This window comes from Haliaeetus albicilla, chromosome 24, assembly GCF_947461875.1.
Source record: "Haliaeetus albicilla chromosome 24, bHalAlb1.1, whole genome shotgun sequence".
Classification (NCBI taxonomy): Eukaryota; Metazoa; Chordata; class Aves; order Accipitriformes; family Accipitridae; genus Haliaeetus; species Haliaeetus albicilla.
The window spans coordinates 13,040,854-13,058,376 of record NC_091506.1 but is presented as its reverse complement, the minus strand read 5'-3'; the positions used below and the strand labels follow the sequence as shown (position 1 = coordinate 13,058,376).

Here is a 17,523-nt window from a genome sequence, read left to right as displayed (position 1 = left end):
CGGCAGCAGCTCCGTGGGGCCGTGGTCTCAGGCAGGAGACGTGGCTTTCAGGCGCAGGGTTACTTCACAGATGGAAGAAGAGAGTTTTGGCTTCAAAGAAGCTGTCTTGCTTTCAGGGTCTGCTTGCCTGCTTTAACGCTTGAGGGCATTTAGCCAGGCTGCTTTATGGTGTGGAGAATTCAGATTCACACTTCCATGATGCTTGTCTCCTCCTCATCTTTTTTTGCAGTCCGTCTGGCTGGTTGATAGCACTTCAGGCTCCTGCACAGTCACCCACCCATGACCCACTGGGTTCTTCCATTGTGATTCATCCTTTGGATTAGGATTTTGGGTTTTGCCTGGTGTGGAGGACACTGGGGAGTGAAGAAGTAGGGAAAGGATGACATCCTCCCAGCCAGCAAGTGAGGAATGGATGTCCTCTCCTTGGGAAGGCATTTAAGCACACTTTGTTTCCAGGAGTTCAATGGAATCTAAACAAGAGGTTAATTACTCTGTGGAATTAGGGATGCTTTCCTGAATCACGAGTGAATGGAAGGGATAATAAGTTAAGCCCGTTTAAAACTCTTTGTCTTTTGTTTAGTTTTAGTGCTTGTCAAACTCCAATGACTTGTTAGCACTTTGAAGAAAGGACATCTTGGTTAAATATTCAGCAGTCCATTCATTAAGGTTTGAGTGTCGACTATAAACATCATCTGAGACACCCAATAGATCTTCAGCAAACTCAAAGAAGACCAGGCCTGGTGTTCCCCATGCATCCCAGGGCAAAAACCAAGCAGGAAACACCCTTTTCTGCCTCCTCACTTTGGTCTCTTTCTGCTCTTCAAAAGGAAAGCAACCCTAAAGGTTTTCCATATGGTTTGTAAAGAAACAAAAAGGAAAGACAAGCCTAACTAAGAAAATTAAATTATTTGCCAGTAAACTACTTTTTTGTTAATTGGTGACTTTTACTCTTCTGGAGGCAGACATTTCCAGGCTTGTGTCTTGCGGTGGAGGATGGAGAAATGGTCATCTGTCTTAATGTGTGCAGGTAATGCCACTGAGTTTCATTTTCCAAACATCCCTGCCTTTGCCTGTTCTTTCCCATCTGCCATCTGTTAACAGGGCTCATTCTTCTGATTGCTGCAAAAAATAAACAATTTTGCTGTTGGAAAGTACCACAGTCCCGAATCTGCCCTACTGCTTGTAACATTGGACTTCATCTGATTTAGTCCTGGCCTTGGCAAAATGGCTACAGGTGTTTCTCGCTGCCAAGGATTTGGCTTTTTCTCTCCAGAATGTTCCTCTTAAGGCTGAAATAGCCCCAGAGCTGCCCTTTCCCTTTAAATGTAAAAATAGGAAGAACCTCTGATCTCCTTTCCACAAGCATTTGAGTTTGTCGTCTCAGCACTTTAAATTAAGCCTCACGCCTCAATTATTTCCCTTTCCTTTTAACCAGGGTCCCATGTGGTGAGGAGCAGCTGTGTCACCTCCCTGGCTCCCTTTTGGCTCCCTCCTCACTTGTCCCCCTGGCATGGGCAGCCCACCCTGCCCACCCATTTGGCTGCAGCTCCGGAGGTCTCTCCCCTCCGGCCAGGCTCGGGTCGGGATGTTCACCCAGGAGCGGCTTATTCCCGTGACAAAGTGATGTGGGTGCAGAGCAAGCCGGGCTGGCAGGGTGGGCACGCGAGTGGTACCCAGCATGGATGCTGAGGCGCCCAGCGCCAGGCGTGGGTGCTGGGAAGGCAGACAGGACCTGGTAGATTTACATTTTCCGGGTATTATTTTATTGCGGTGGAGCCTGGGTGTTGCTCTGACATATTCCCAGGGTCTCGGGTTCTCACTTACACCCTGCCGAATTTTGGGCAGGAGGAATCCGGGTGAAGGAAGTTGTATGTGATGGGGAGGAAAGGAGGAGATTTATGTGAAAAGAGCAAAAGGAGATCCAGAATCAGAGGCCAAGCGTTACCGTCAAGTTGTGCTGTTGTGTGGCTGATGGTATTTTACTAGGCCTAGAGTATATTTATAGAGGAACATAAATCATACACACATGCCCTGTTCTGAGCACCACACACCTCCGGTATACGTATCTCTAATTAACCAGCCACGGAGAGGGAAACAGGATCGGAGCCCACAACCCCAGCACCGTTCGCCAACAAAGCCGTGCTCTCCGTCCTAGCGGTGCCTACATTTATCTTTCCTGCAGCAGTGTTTAAAGTGAAAAGGGAGTATCAGGAGAGTTTGATAGGATCCAATTAAATTCCAGCAGATAAAATAATGATGAATTGCAGTTGAGCCCTGGCGAGACACGATGTACATTACTGCCGTCCCCGTAGTGCAGGGAAGAAGTTGAGGTCATCAACTACAGAAAAATAGGACACAGCTGCAGCCCAAGCGCTCCTCCAGAAATGTAGCCCAGGGGGGTGGTGCATGTGGGAGGGAAGGGGCTTGCAAGGGAAATTTGGATGGGTGGGTTTGCTCGCAGAGGAGCAGCCCCTCCGCTGCCTTCCTCGAGGCTGGGTTGTGCAGGTTGCGGCTGGCGTGGGAAGGATGCCCCGTGGCAAGGGGCTGCCCTGCCTCATCTGGGCTGGGAAGGGCTAGTGCCTTGACTAGTTGGCACGGCGCTTGCAGGAGCATCCTGAAGTGCATCTCAGTGCAGTCTGCCCCCACATTTGGGCTACCCCCTCGCTGGCTGTGGCTCTGTCCTGTGGGAGTGCGGCTCCCTGGAGGCACCTTCTTGGAGCGCTGAATCCCTCACCCCAAGGGGAGCTGCGCAGCTCTCAGTGCCCGTCGCTGCTAGCTGGTGGGTGAGCAGCGGGCTTGCTAGGACCAAATGTGAGACCTTCAGGGGAGGTGGCACCCACAGCCCTCACAGTATGCTGGGCTGGTGGGCATCCCCCCGCATGGGGATGGGGTGAGCGTGAGAATCGGAGACGTGAGAAGCACATGAGGTTGTTGGCTGTTACTTGGGAAGATGCCCGAGATAAGTTTTGGGTGAAGAGCCTCGAGAAAGGCTTAGTGAGGAGTCCTCTTGCTTGAACCACATCCCTGCAGAAGAAGACCTTGCTGAGAATAGCTGTATGCAGGTTGGTGGGACTGGCGTTTCATCTGTCAGCCCTTCCATGCTTGCCTTGTAGGCTCTTCCAGAGAGGGATGGAAAGGCTGGCCCGGTTAGTTAAGGAGCCAAGCAGCTCACATTTCTGTTGCTGACTCACTCGATGACATCTTTTCTCCCATCCCCTTCTGCGGACTGTGCCATGTGAGAACGCTCACTCTTTTGGGTGCTGCTGGTTTGCTCTCGGGGCTTGCGCCTGTCGTTTTTTGCTCCCAGAGCAAATGTCCCTTTCCCATAACTCAGCCTCGTGGCAGCTGCCGTGCCACATCATCCTTCGGCACAGCCGGGGAGTCCCGGGCACCTTTGTAGAGTGAAAGGTGGTCTGATCGGAGGACTGCCTAGGGAGGTGCATCCCCCCGCTCACACCCGCCCTGGCCTCCCCTCCTGTGTCTCATCCCAGATCGCTGCCAGCCACAGTGATTGATTAACCGGGAAGTTAATAACAGTTAAGTGTTTAATGGATGTTTAGCACCGTGTTAGCTAGAAACAGGGAGAAGCCAGCGTGATGGGACCTGCTGGCTGTCCATGGGCTCTTGTCTGGATTCCATGGGATGGACAGATTGGTAAGCAACCCCCTGCTTGATTCCTACTGGTTGTGGGGGATTCAGGGCTGGAAAGTGGCTGCTGCTTTGCTCGGCTGCTGTGGCCTGGATCCTGCCACCTCCCTGGCTGTGGCTGTGCCCATGGATGGAGAGGGCACCTTCCTGTGCACTCTATGGCAAGAGCAGCTGCGAGGAGGCCTTTTGAAAATGTCCTTCAAAATAAGGGGTGCTTTGGAAACTAGGGAGGGATCTGATGGATCTCGGCCATCCCAGGAGGCTGAGCCCTGAGCCCCTGCAGCCGCAGCTCCTGCCCGCACGCAGCCAAGCCATGACTTAGCTCCGGCGTCCTACAGGGACCAGTAATGGCATCCAAGCTGCGGACCTGCTGCCCGTCTCTGTAGGGCAGGTGAGAGGCTGCTGTCAGACACGCAGACGCCGAGGACACGTTTTTCATTGACATCTGTGTTCCCTTGGTGATCCCACGCCGCGAACGCCAGCTGGGGCGATGACTCCTGCTCCTGCCGCTTCCCTCCGCGCAGTCCTGTGCTCCTGGCTGCTCCCCACTGTCCGCTCCAGCTCCGTGCCGCAGCAAATTCAGCATCCTCAGCACGGTGTCCTTTCCCAGAGGGACACAGTCTCTTGTGCAGTTGCCCTGTTGCTGTCTTGGGGCTGGTGCATGAAGAGTTAATGCTCTCCCTCCCTCTCCCCCCTATTCTTCTTCCTCCAACCCACCTCCCAGAAGAACTAATTTTCAAAAGCAGCCGGGGCAGAGAGATGCAAATAAGTGTTTTGGACAGCTGCAGGCTGGATGCCTTCCCAAGATGCCAGAGCCCCAAATGAGACATGTCAGAGTACAAATTGAAAATGCCAATTTCACTTACGCTGCCACGTGGCTCGTCACAGCTAAATTCTGCTCCGGCGCCGCCACCGCCCTCCCCAGCACGTGCTCCCTCCTGCTGCCAGGGGATGGTCTCTGCTTGCTGCTGTGGGTCTGGACGGCTCCTCATCATGGTCCTGTTGGGGATTTCCCTGAGTGGCTGTAGGATAGGGGAAGGTGAACAAATCTGGACTCCCAGCCTGGTTCTGGCTCCATCTTCCCAGGCCTGATGACGGGAATGTTGCCGAGAGGCTCTGGTTGTAGATGGTGCGTGGTGGAGATGTGGCTGAAGGTCCTCTGAGCAAACATCGAGAGAGGTGCCATGTCTGAGAGTCTGCGTGGTGGGGGGAGATGGGGCTCCTCCTGTAGAGGGGAGATGGCGGTGGAGCTGTTGGGTGCTCAAGAAAGGGTTGAGTTTGCAGTTTGGGTGGGGTAGCTGCTGGACATAGGACCACTAGCCAAAAGCTGTGGAGGTGTAACCGAGAGCCAGGCTTGGCCTCTCGTTTGCACCTCGTAGGGTTGAGGGAGGGGTGCGTTGCTATAGCCATGTCTCACATCGGGTGTTTTGGTGCCATGTCTGATGCTGGACTGTGGCTGGTGATGCTGTCTGGTTGGGAGAGACTCAGCATGGAAGGGACCAGCTTTGATGGCGAGGTGAGAAGGACCCAAGCATCTCTTGCTTCCCACAGCCACCTGCGCGCACTGGCTTCCTTCGTGGGCTGTGTCCCTGCCTCCTGTGGAGGGCGTTGAGCAGAGCAGACCCACCGGAGTTGTCCCTGGTGCCGGCAGGGGACAAGTGTGCTCCGTGGGGCAGCAGCTGGGGCAGTGCTGGCGGAGGTGCTGAGGCCACCTCCTCCAGGTGCGGCACCGGGGCTGTGAAAGGTGACGCTTGGGCTGGCTGGAGGTGGTGGCAGGGCCATGGCCGGGTGAGCCGCTGCCGGCGCATCCGCCGCTCCCTAACAAACTCCAGCAACCCATGAATCATTCATTTAATCTCTCCTGACACGCCTGTCATTTTCTCGGGCGAGGAGCGGGGAATCTCTTGCCGAAGGAGGTCATTAGCTGTCAGGGACGGTTCCGACTGCCTTCCTGCCTCCGTATCGATTAAACCTCTCTGCCTGCATGCAGGGGCTGTGCAGGGAATACTGATGGGGCTGCTGGGACTGGGGCTCGGGTGTCGAGGCAGGGGAGAGGGGTTTGGATGGGGAGGAGGCACTGGCCAGGCTGGAAGGAGCAATGGAGGTGAGTATGTCCGGACAGCCGCGGGTGCTGGGGCCTGAGTTTGGGGCCCCCGAGAGCTGGGGGGCAGGATCCCCCAGTGTCACCTCCCTACGTGGGAGCTCGGGGGAGCAGGGTGGTGGTGCCAGTCCTGGAGTGGGGTACAGCCGACGGCTGAGCACGGTGTGGGGCTGGGAGTGGGGCCGCTGGGGGTGCGGGACGGAGGTGGTGTGCGGAAGGGAGGGTTGCTCTCCTGAGATCTTTCCAAGGGCTGGCGTGGCAGCAGGCTGGTGCCTGGCTCTGTCCCACCCACGGCCGTGTGGCTGCAGCTTTATGTCATTGTGTTATGGGTGATGGGGCTGGAGGGGACCGCGGGGGACATCCTCCCACCAGGTGTTGGGGCCGCCTCTACCAAATCTGCTTCTGCCATGTGCCCAGCCTGTCCTCCCTGAGCTTCACTAATGATGAGTGTGATCCCAAACATCCAACTGAGCGTCCCTGGAGTGGGGAGGACGTGGGGGTGGGCTCGGGTGCCTGGCGGGGAGAAGTATGTGTGAGCCACAGAGACACCATCTGTTTCCTCCTCTCCCAGCAGCAGCAGCTTCAGACCTTTGGGTTAATGGGTTTTGGGTCTATTTAGAAAAACTCTGTTTTGCTAATTTATCTTTTTTTGCCAGTCTAGCCTACTGGTTTGCCTGTGCTTTGACCAGTGGCTGTTAGACCTGTCTGTTCCTAGCCAGCGAGTCTGAACCAGGCTCCTATCCCTCTCTTCTGGGTTGATGGGAGACATCCACGTAACTGGGTCATACGCCTCTCCGTGCCCCTCACCGGGACATTTCGCATCACCGATTAATGGGCTCTGCCTCCTTCTGTCCTCTCCTGCAGTATTTCTATGAAGGGAATGACATCAGTGACCTGCCGGTCAACTTGTCTGTGGTCTGGAATGGGAACTTCGTCATCGACAACCCCCAGAACATCCAGGGTGAGTGAGGGATGGGATGGGGGTGGGAAAGTAGCCCGGTGCCCCCCACAGCCTCCAGCCCACCCCTCTCCCCGTCCCTGACCGTGGTTTGCACCAGTGCCTTGGGGGAGGGAGCGATGCTCCGGCTGCATCAATCAGACGGGTGTCTAAACAAGAGGCTTTTCTCCAGGAAGCTTTGGGAGAAAGCCCAAAGCTCTGCCTTGCTGTTGAGTCCAGGGTGCTGGTGCCTCTTGTCCATGGGGGTTTGTCCCCCCGGGAGCTGCTGGCATGCACGCAGTGGGAGGGGGCGAGAGCAGGTGCCCTTCTCCCCAAAACCCTGTGCCCATGGGCTGGGGGAGCCGTGCTGACCCCTGCGCTCCTCCTGCCGTTGCAGCCCACCTGTACAAGTGCTCAGCCCTGCGGGAGAGCTGCGGTCTGTGCCTCAAAGCCGACCCACGCTTCGAGTGCGGCTGGTGCGTGTCGGAAAGGCGCTGCTCGCTGCGGCAGCACTGCCTGGCCTACGAGAGCAGCTGGATGCATGCCAGCAGCGGCAACAGCCGCTGCACCGACCCCAAGATCACCAAGGTACACGGGGACGGATGGGCGGTGATGTCCGATGCCAGGGGACTGGGATGGGAGATAGAAGATGGGGATGGGGTCGGAGATGGGGGTGGGGATGGGGCTCTCTGGTGGCACTTCACAGCAGCTGGATCTACTCCGTGTTTAGGACTGAGCATCCCTTGTCGCCACTTTCATTTCCAAGGCTGAAATCCTCTGTCCACCACCCCTGTGCACTGGGCTTTCTGGCCCGTCTCCAAGATTCCTACCACTCCTGCACGTGACTGGAGGATCCTGGGAAAGCTGTGGCTCTAGGTTGCTCCTCCTCGTATTGCCATGCTCGCCGGGGCCAGTAGTTCATCATCATCCCCCTTCCCTGACAGCTTTTATGACCTTTGCTTAATAAGATTGTGTATATTGATGTTCACGTGCCTGTCAGGCTGGGCTCCAAGTGCACGAGTTGGGACTGGTGGATATTTCTGCTGGATACCTTCTGTTTAGCTGCAGCTGGCCGGGCCTTGCCAGTGTTAATTACTGGAGTCTTAGCACAGGATCTGATCTGTTTGGGTTTCAGTGTCTTATCTGATGGAAGCTGGAAATGAGAGTCATGCCTTTTCCCCGTGCCTCTTGCAGGGTACCACTACTGCAGTGTGCTGGGCGGCAGCCATGCGGGGAGAGGGGCTGCCCCCTCACTGGGCATGTCCCTGCCTGCAAAGAGCCCTGCCTGTGAGAAGTACTGCGTGGAAAGAGTTGCCTGGGGCTGGCAGAGTGCTGGCAGGAGAAGGGATCCATTCCTGGGGGAGTGGGGTCGAGCGCCAGAGCCTGTATCCCCACAAGGAGGTCGGCTGTTGTGTGGGGGGCTGCAGGGCTCCCCATCCCTGATGGCTTCCCACCGTGCTCAGGCTGAACTTCCAAAGCTGGACCGCTGGGGATGGTGGGACTGGAGACTGAAGTGGTTGGGTCGTGCCTGGGGTGGCCTCGCTGTAGGCTGTGCCCTGTCCTCTTGTGCTTGCATGGCTAGGGCTGCAGGCATCCGCGCACACACTGCTCACAGCAGCTTCCCAGCACCTGGTGGTCTCCAGCCTTGGTAGCAGCTCTTCTGCCCTGAATCACGATGAAATTTTGCAGTAATTGCAGGTGCAGCAGAAACAGATCTGTTAGCAGGTGGGCTTGACCTTGGCGCTGCTCTGTGTTAGCGCTCTGGGAGCTGGTGGTCGGTGTGGATGTGTGTAGCTATCGGTGTGGTGCTCCTCCGGCAGCCTGCCTGCTGCTTCCCACAACCCCTGTCCCACACCCCGGGCTGTGCGCAGGCTTGGAAATGGTCCAGAGAGCAGCCAGGTGCAGAGAGGGCAGCATGGGGTGGTGCGGGAAAAGAGTCTCCTACAGTGATTTCAGGAGAACCTGGAGCCTCCTTCCTGCCCAGCCTACTGGGGTGCAGGTGTCTTCATGGGTGGTGGGACTGGGCTGGGAGGTGACCATGATTCTTCACCCTTGGAGCGAAGAATCACTTACCTGTTGCTCGGTGTTGGGGACGAGGCCCCTCCAAACCTCTGTGGGGTCCTGCCCAGTGCTGGCTGTGACCCTCAGAGCGATATCCCTTCCCCTGGGAATGGGGAACCGTGAGCCCAGTGCTTGTGCCCACCAGAGCCCTTTGCTTGTTGATGTAAAAGGACCCTGTGTAACAAATTAGCAGAAAAGTGGCTGTGTTTGTCAGGGCCAGGGGTTTGGAGGTGGAGGGGGGAAAGGGGAGGCTCGAGCAGCCCCTGCTCTTCTCGTCAGCTCCCTCCTCCCGCACACCTTGTTTAGCCATGACCTCCCTGCACTGGGTGGCCAACAATGTCATTTCATTCCCGGACTCATTTCTCCCCGAACGTGTGGCCCTTGTCAGCTTTGCTGCAGAGGAGGAGGAATCGAACATGCCGGAGCAGCTTTTAACACTCATTCAGAAACACCAAACAAACAGCTGCTTCTTGCCAGCTGCCCCAGCGGAACTCGATTTAGGGGGAAGACCGAACGTGATGCTGGCTGCAGCTGCCATAACAAGCTCCGATCCCAGACTTGGGCAGGGGTTGAGCTGGGTTTAGGCAAACAGCAGTTCCCCACAGCCCTGGAGGGTTTTGTTGCCGTGTAAATTGTGAGTCGTGGCTGCCTCGGCGGGAGTTGGGGTCCCAGGCACTGGTCCCAGCTCTGACGCTGTCCTGGGACAAGTCCCGCAGGCTGCCTGTGTGCAGGGTGGACCGACTGCCCCCATTCGTGTGTGCTGAAGGTGATCAGCCCCGTGTGAATCCAGAGAACGGCCGTTAACCCCAGAGGCGATGGCTGCGGCAGGGCTGTGCAGAAACAGCCCCTGGCTCCGTGTGGTCCATAGGGGCTGGGGATATGGCCAATGTCCGCTGCTGCACGTTTCCCACCCTCCACTCGCCCGCCTTTCCTCACTGCGCGGGTGATGTGCAGGAGCGAGCCCTGCACCAGGAGGAGGAAAAGGAGGAGGAGGAGGAGACTCCAGCTGGCTCAGGCCCCAGGGTTGGAGCCGCCGAGATTTGCCAGGAATGCAAAGAGCTCGCACGTGCTTGGTCGCAGCGTGAGCATGGCTGTAGCTTGAGCCTGTCCAGGCGCTGGGCTTAGTGTTGGCAGAGATGCCTCCCGGTGCTAGAGGGGGATCTCTGCCAGTGCCGCAGGAGTGTGAGCAGAGGAGGGAAGCACCTGCAACAAAATGGTCCCTTTTCCTGGGTCAGGATGCACCATCCTCCTGGACTGACCCAGCCTACATTACTCTCTCCCTCACGGGCCGCCTGCAGCTGCCTTTTCCCCTGCTCTGTCTCAGTATCACCGGGGACCCAACCCGGTCCCAGCCAGGGCGCACAGCCCTGCCATTCATCCCAGTTAGTGCTGCAGGTGGGTGCTGGGCCCTGGGGCTGGCGGGCGCTGATGTAAAACTGCCTGTAATTGCCTGGTTGGAGGCAGCGGTGGGCCCGCGCCTCCGTTCATCCCTCATCCCACCGCCGTCTGTCAGGCCACACCTGCTCACTTTATTGGGCATCATCCTGGTAAATGAGGCACAGCACCGGGGTGAGGTCCCCTCCCTTCCTAGCCGGCCTCAGCACAGGGTTTGCCAGCAGAGAGAAATACTTTTCCCCCACACCTGTCGTGCAGGGACCTGTTAGAGATGCTTTGTCCTTTGAGGAGATCTTGGACATGGGCACCTCATCCCTCGGTATGTGGGACCTGGCCAAAAGCCAGGCAGATCCACGTGCTTCCTCATCGGCTCAGCTGGAGCTGTGGCTGACGCTGCCCTGTCTCCTCCCCATCCATGTCCTTGTCACCTGCGAGGTAGCTCTGTCTGTAGCAGGGTGTCCAAATCCCAACCCTCTGCTTGGACACATCTGGCATCTCCTGGCTTGTTCCTGGGGGGATTTGTGGCTGCGGCTGTCATTCGGGAGGTCTTTCCCACTCTGTGGGCTCCTTACAGATGCGCTGGCATTTATCATCACCCATCTGCTCCTCGCTGCTCTTAGGGGAGTAACACACACCCTGCGGCTGCCCGGGCTGCAGCCTGCCTGAGCGAGGTGTCCCTGCGGCTCTTCTCCCTTGGCTGACGGGCCGTGCTCTCTCCTAGCTGTCCCCTGAGACCGGCCCCAGGCAAGGGGGAACCCGTCTGACCATCACCGGTGAGAACCTGGGCCTGAAGTTTGAAGATGTTCGCTGGGGCGTTCGAGTCGGCAAAGTGATGTGCATCCCCATCGAGAGCGAGTACATCAGCGCTGAGCAGTAAGTGCCTGGTGAGGGGTAGGCGTGCTCCAGATCACCTTGCTAGGTTGGGGACGGGGGTGCTGGTGTTCAAATGCTGCCCATGGCTGCGGAAGAGAGGGAGGTGACTGGGCTGAACTGGGAGAGAAGTACCTGATGGTTGTGGTTGCTCTGGGAGGAGCCCAAAGGCTTTGGGGGAGCTCCCCCAGGGCTGGCAGTGCCAACAGCCACCACCTTGGTTTCTCATGAACCTGCTGGCACCTGAGACCTTTACTTGGTATCAGATCTGTCCATTCCTGAAGCTGGTTCCCACCAAGGCACAGGGAGCGTCTCGGTGCTGGGACACTGAGAGCTTCTTCCCCGCATCCCTTAGGATCGTGTGTGAAATCGGAGATGCCAGCCCGAGCAAGGTCCATGAGGCGCGGGTAGAAGTGTGCATCCGTGACTGCTCACCCAGCTACAGGGCCACGTCCCCCAAGAGCTTCACCTTCGTGGTAAGTCCCGTTCTCGGGGACAAGTCTGGCACCATGGGAGGGAGGTGATGCCGGGCAGTTTTGGGTGGTTTTCCAGGCGAGTCGGAAAATCGGCTGTCATTTCCCCGGGGGGCAGGTGGGGATGCTCTGGGCAGGCATTGGGTCACGCTGGTTGAATTTCTCCAAGACGGCCACTGCTCTGCCTCCCCGCGGTCCTGCTGGCACTGCCAGCCCTTAGCACCATGCCCTGCCACTGTCCCACATGTCCCTCTCCTCTGTGGCCCTGTCACCTGCTCGGGGCTGCCTGGGGACACGGGTTTCGGTCCCCAGCCTGTCTGACACCAGGGATACTCTTTTCCTTTGGCAGACTCCCACTTTCTCCCGCGTGGTCCCAGCCCGGGGTCCTCTCTCTGGCGGCACCTGGATCGCCATCGAAGGCAGCCACCTCAATGCCGGCAGCAACGTCTCTGTGACCATTGGAGGACGGCCTTGTGCTTTTTCGTGGTGAGGGGCACAGAGGGTGGTGGAGGATGGGCACCGGGCACCTCCGGAGGCAGCGGGACCCCCTGGTAGAGCAGCAGCCAGGAGCCCCTGCTGGGGAGCCAGGAGGGATCCCGGGAGCCAAACCCCATGGGCGGCCGGAGGCGTCTCCCCCCAAAACCTCTGTGTGTCAGAGGCTGCAGGAAGAGCAGATTTTTCTCTAAAAGCACAAAGCCCTGAGGCATGAAGTGGATAATTTTTAGATTAGGGATGATAATGGAGCGGCTCTTTAAATATTTTCCTGCGGTAATTACTGGTTATCAGCCCTAATCGCTGCTGTTTGCAGCAGCCGCGCGATGGGAACGCTCAGGAGCTGCTCAGCCTTTCCCGGCTGCCTTTTGTTTCAGTTCTTGGTTTTATTTTCTTTTTTTTCCTCCTTTTTCTCTTCACCCCCGCCCCGGCAGTTTCAGAAGGGGAGAAAGGCAGGGGCCTCATGGGCAGCATCGGCCGCCTCCGGCCGCCCTCGCCTCCCCGCTGCCCGGGCACTGACGGGTTGCGCGTTTCTGCCCCAGGAGAAGCGCCCGCGAGATCCGGTGCAGGACCCCCCCTGGTCACACCCCCGGCGGCTCTCCCATCCTCATCAACATCAACCGGGCAGAGCTGAGCAACCCGGAGGTGAAGTACAACTACACGGAGGACCCCACCATCCAGAAGATCGATCCCGAGTGGAGCATCAACAGGTGAATTGTTGGAGCTTCTGGGACGTGTGGGGGGCTGTTTTCCGCATGGGTCCCCCTGCTCCCTGATGGGTACGTCTCAGTACTGCTGTGATAGCCGCCGGGCCGTGCTCCAGAGATGTGGTGAGAGGAGTGTGAGCAATGGCTTGGCACCGAGGCCCTGCTAACTCCTGGCCTGCAGTGCTTAGCCTGGCAGGGGGCAAGAGCAAAGAGTGCTTTGGATCTGCGTAATTTCAGCTTGACATTTGGCGGCGGCAAATAAAATTAAAATATTTCCCATCGGGGGATTTTTTGAAATGTTTACATATTTTTCTAAAAGGTTTGAATTGGCTGGAGAGGAGGCGAAGGAATCCATTAAGAGCTAGTGCCAAGGGAAACCTTCCCCAGGGTGTTGATGAGGAGCGAGCTCCCCAGGGGTATGGCCGAGCTTTCCAGGACCGCAGGGTTTTTAACACCAAGCCGTGGAGAAAACCCAGCAGGGCTCAGCCTGCCCTGCCACCCGCTGCCTGCGTGGTGGAGAAGGGGGTAGCAGAAAGGACCTCCTCCTTGGGATGCTTTTCCATTGCGGACACCTGGTCTCCTTTCGCTTGGGAGCTGCCTTCAGACCCCAAACCCAGACACAGGGTGGGATGTTAGTGTTAATTATCAGGTTTTATATCTCTAGTTGGCCCCTGGGTCAGCTGAGATGATTTGGCAGTGGTACATGCTGGATCCTGCCAGCCATGGTGACATTTGGATGGGATACGAGGTCCTGGGGGCATTGTGGCTCACCCAGGCTGGGGCAGATGGGCATCTGGCTGGTGAGGATGGGTGCTGCCCTCCCAGAAGTGGGGACCCTGTGCCAAGCTGCCTTTCTTAACCCATTGTCTCCATAGCGGTGGGACGCTGCTGACCGTGACCGGCACCAACCTGGCCACCATCAAAGAGCCCAGGATCCGGGCCAAGTACTGCAGCTCTGAAAGAGAGAACGTAAGTGGTGCTGGTTGGGGCTGGGGGCAGAGCACAAGGAGGAGGGATGCCATCCCTCTGCAACGCAGGGCAGAAAGCGCATCCCTTGCTCATCAGGTGTGATGACATGGGAGGACTGAGGTCCAGGGGCTGCCACCCAAACAGAGGCACTGATCTCCCTACAAAGCCTCTGGCCAGATGCTGCCAGGAGAGGACTGAGATCTGAGTGTGTGCAAAACTGGTGGGAGGTTTGTGGGATGTCTGCAGGATAGTGACAGGAAGAGCCCATCCCCAGCGAGCTCCCACCTGCCACCCCTCGCACATCCATTGAAGACAGGAGTCTCTCTGCCCCAGGGCGGGATGTGGCACCTGTTGATGTAACAGCACAGGACAGGACATCCCAAGCCTAAACCTCCTGTCCAGAGCCACTGCTTGCAGGAGATTCTTATGGGGTCTGATCCTGACCTCCCTGTCGGGAGCTGGGTCTGACCTCGGTCCGTGCCTCCTGCAGAACTGCACTGTCTACAATGACACCACCATGGTCTGCTACGCGCCCTCCATCGACAACCCTGTGCAGAGCCCTCCGGAGGTCGGTGACCGCCCAGATGAGATCGGCTTCATCATGGATAACGTCCAGGCCCTGTTAATCATCAACACCACCAACTTCGTCTACTATCCGGACCCTGTCTTCGAGCCGCTTAGCCCCACGGGGATGCTGGAGCTGAAGCCCAGCTCTCCCCTCATCCTCAAGGTAAGGCAGTGTGCCCCTGGGGGCAGAGGGATAGGGACATGTCCCTCTGTGGAGGTGGCTTTTTGTCTCTCCTGGGGCTAAGTCCTACACTGCGAGAGCACAACTTGCTTTATGTTGTTTTTTTTAAAGCATTCCCCATTGCACGAGAACTGACAATCTCATTCCTTGTTCCCTCAAAGGGCAGGAACCTGCTCCCGCCAGCTGCTGGTAACTCCCGCCTGAACTACACGGTGCTGATCGGAGACACTCCCTGCACCCTGACCGTCTCGGAGACCCAGCTCCTCTGCGAGTCCCCCAACCTCACCGGCCAGCACAAAGTCACGGTAAATGCTGACACCGGTACCTTTGCTTCTCATGTCCCATGTGTCACAGGGGTTCATTCTTTATCCTGGCACTGGCCCTGCTGTGTGCTCATCCTCAGCTGAGGACCGGATAGCCAGTGCACGTGCAGGAGCATCCCCAGGAGCTATCTTCCTGTTCCCTGGGCATTGCTCTCCCTAATTTGCTAGGACCAAATACTTTGTCCCCTCCCTGGCACGCTCAGCCAGGCGTTCCTGTGCCCTGGGTGGCCCCGGCTGGCCCTGCCAGCAACCTCCCTCCCCTGCTGGGTGCCAAGGCACAGCCAGTGCCAAGGCGGGGGGCAGTTCCCACCCCTTCCCTCCGGTGCTGGCTCACGCCGTAAGGAAGGCTCCTTTGTTTGTGGGGTTGTAGCGGAGCGGTGCTCGTGCTTCAGGACCCCGCCAGGTTGAAAGGGACCCAGCACGGCCCCCCCAGGCTCCCCACCCGTGGGGGAACTTGCTTCACATCCCATCTGTTACTGTAATGTTGTCTGAATGAGACATCAAACTCTGCCTGCTCTGCGCGCGTGTTGGCAGCGTGTGTCCTGCATCCCATTAAAGCGCACCGTACTGCTCCGGACCAGCTCCTGCCATCCCTGTGTTTTTCTGTATCCTTCCTCTCCCGGGCTGGGAGTCATGCCCCAGTTCCCAGCACGGTGGGCATGATGGGGAGGGCTGCCCTGGGTACATGCTCCCTGACACCAGGTCCATTTTTTCTCCCACCGTGGTGCAGATCAAGGCTGGAGGGTTTGAGTTCTCCCCAGGGACGCTGCAGATCTACTCGGACAGCCTGCTCACCCTGCCTGCCATCATCGGGATTGGCGGTGGGGGTGGTCTGCTCCTCCTCATCATCATCATTGTCCTCATCGCCTACAAGCGCAAGTCCCGGGATGCTGACCGGACCCTGAAACGCCTCCAGCTGCAAATGGACAACCTGGAGTCCAGGGTGGCCCTGGAATGCAAAGAGGGTGAGGGACCCTGTGCTGTGAACGTGGGGGTCTTGGAGGGTCTTGTACCGTCCCGAGGCTTAGCATGCTCCCACCCTTTCCCTGCTGCCTTCCAGAGAGGGAATTGGAGTGGGCAAAGCTGCTTTGTCAGAGAAAGCAAACTCATTTTGGGTGGGATTTGGGGATTTTTCCAGTTAAGAAATACCCCTCCGTTTCTCCAAACAGGAGAAAAGAGAGCAAGGAGGGTAGCGAGGGCTGCCTGTGAGCACGCAGTCGGTCTCTCATTATGTGACGGACGGATGCTGTGAAATTGGACAGAATTCCTTGTATGATCCTGCTGATAAAACCTAATTGCCCATTATCCCCCTGAGCTGGCTCCCGAGGCCCCAACCCTGCCAGCCACAGCCACAACCAGTCTGGGTGCTGCAGATGGAGTAGGCACCGAAAACAAGATAATAAAAAGGGGAAAGAAAGAAAAACCCTTTGCTCCCCCAAATCCCCATCGCTACACATGCCTGTGGATGGCACTGGTGACAGGGAGAGGGGAGGGAGCTGGTGGAGGGGATGGTGTCTTGTCTTCCACAGCTGGCAGATAAAAGGATCTGCTTTTAATTAAAAGGCACAATCTCTTCCTTGCCTTTTCTCTTTTCTAGTCCCACTAGTTACAGATAAGATAGCACGCCTTTCAAGCTGACGGTTTGTTTTTTTCTCATCAGGCTGACGAGCCTGCAGTCCTCTGCCTGGCTTTCAGCTCCCTTTAAAGTGCCGTTAATTTGATTTTTCTGAGGGTTTTCTCCCCCCCGCAACCCCTTTCCCTGGTGCATCTCCAGGACTCCTCTCCCGTCAGCTTTTCCCTGTAGGTGCAATTAAAGGTTCAGGACCCCCCCCCCCTCCCTCCCCAGCATCACATTCCCCTGGGAGTCGACGCTGCCTCTGCTCGGATTGGGAGGTGCTGGGGTGGGTGTGTTCAAGCTCTTCTTTCGAGTAGTATTTAGGTCAAAAAGAAATGAGGACATTCTTGTGGTTTAGGCTAACGTTTTCCCCCAGAAGCTCTGGCTTTGTTCAAGCCTTGCTGTTCCCTGCTGCCTGCAGCATCCCTGGGAGGCTGCGAGTGCTAAGCAGGGGGGATTTGAGCCCCCCTGTACCCAGCTGTCCTGTTCCCAAATCTGCCACTTGAATTATTCTGGGGAAGTCTTCCCCACCCTCCGCAGCTCAGTTTCTCCATCTGTGAGATGGGGACAGCGATCACAGCCTGCTACGGGGAGGGATGCAGAGCGGATTTACGCCTGGGGGTCCCACCCATGGGGTGCTGGGGGGTGTGGTGGAGGCTGGGTGCTGATGCTGCATGCTGGGACTCTGGAACGTGTTGCTTAATTCTGCTTTTCCCACCCCAGCCTTCGCTGAGCTACAGACTGACATTAACGAGCTGACCAACGACCTGGACGGGGCTGGCATCCCCTTTCTGGATTACCGTACCTACGCCATGCGGGTTCTCTTCCCAGGGATAGAAGACCACCCAGTGCTGAAGGAGATGGAGGTGTGGTTCTGTCTGTCTCTGTAGTGTTTCACGATGGGGATGTGCCTCTGCATAATCCCCTGCGTGAGTCCCCGTGCCCCAAGCGTAGGGCTGGAGAGGTGTCTTGGTCAGAGGCTGGCCCGGCCCGGTGCGGCAAAGAGCATCTCGCTGCGTGGCAGCCGACGCAAATGTGGAATGGCTGCCGAATGGTTACTGTGCTCTCTGACATTAATATCAATATTTATATTAATATCATTGCTGCTGTCATTTTCTACAGCACTTGCTTTATTCAATTGGGTTTGTTTGATGCCTGACCGGCCGCTCGTTTCTAGCAGGCTT

At 57.2% G+C, this 17,523-nt stretch overlaps 1 protein-coding gene across 3 annotated transcripts in view; it reads left to right on the top strand.

Annotated features, from left to right (window-relative positions):
• PLXNA1 (plexin A1) overlaps positions 1-17,523 on the top strand; it is a 125,238-nt gene that overhangs the window by 77,107 nt on the left and 30,608 nt on the right. For all 3 annotated transcript variants that reach the window (XM_069812162.1, XM_069812160.1, XM_069812161.1), the window contains exons 11-21: positions 6,614-6,710; positions 7,084-7,274; positions 10,864-11,015; positions 11,368-11,488; positions 11,835-11,971; positions 12,520-12,687; positions 13,560-13,653; positions 14,144-14,383; positions 14,563-14,706; positions 15,455-15,689; positions 17,063-17,205. In XM_069812162.1, the coding sequence (XP_069668263.1) occupies positions 6,614-6,710; positions 7,084-7,274; positions 10,864-11,015; positions 11,368-11,488; positions 11,835-11,971; positions 12,520-12,687; positions 13,560-13,653; positions 14,144-14,383; positions 14,563-14,706; positions 15,455-15,689; positions 17,063-17,205 (1,722 nt within the window). The remainder of the gene's footprint in view (positions 1-6,613; positions 6,711-7,083; positions 7,275-10,863; positions 11,016-11,367; positions 11,489-11,834; positions 11,972-12,519; positions 12,688-13,559; positions 13,654-14,143; positions 14,384-14,562; positions 14,707-15,454; positions 15,690-17,062; positions 17,206-17,523) is intronic.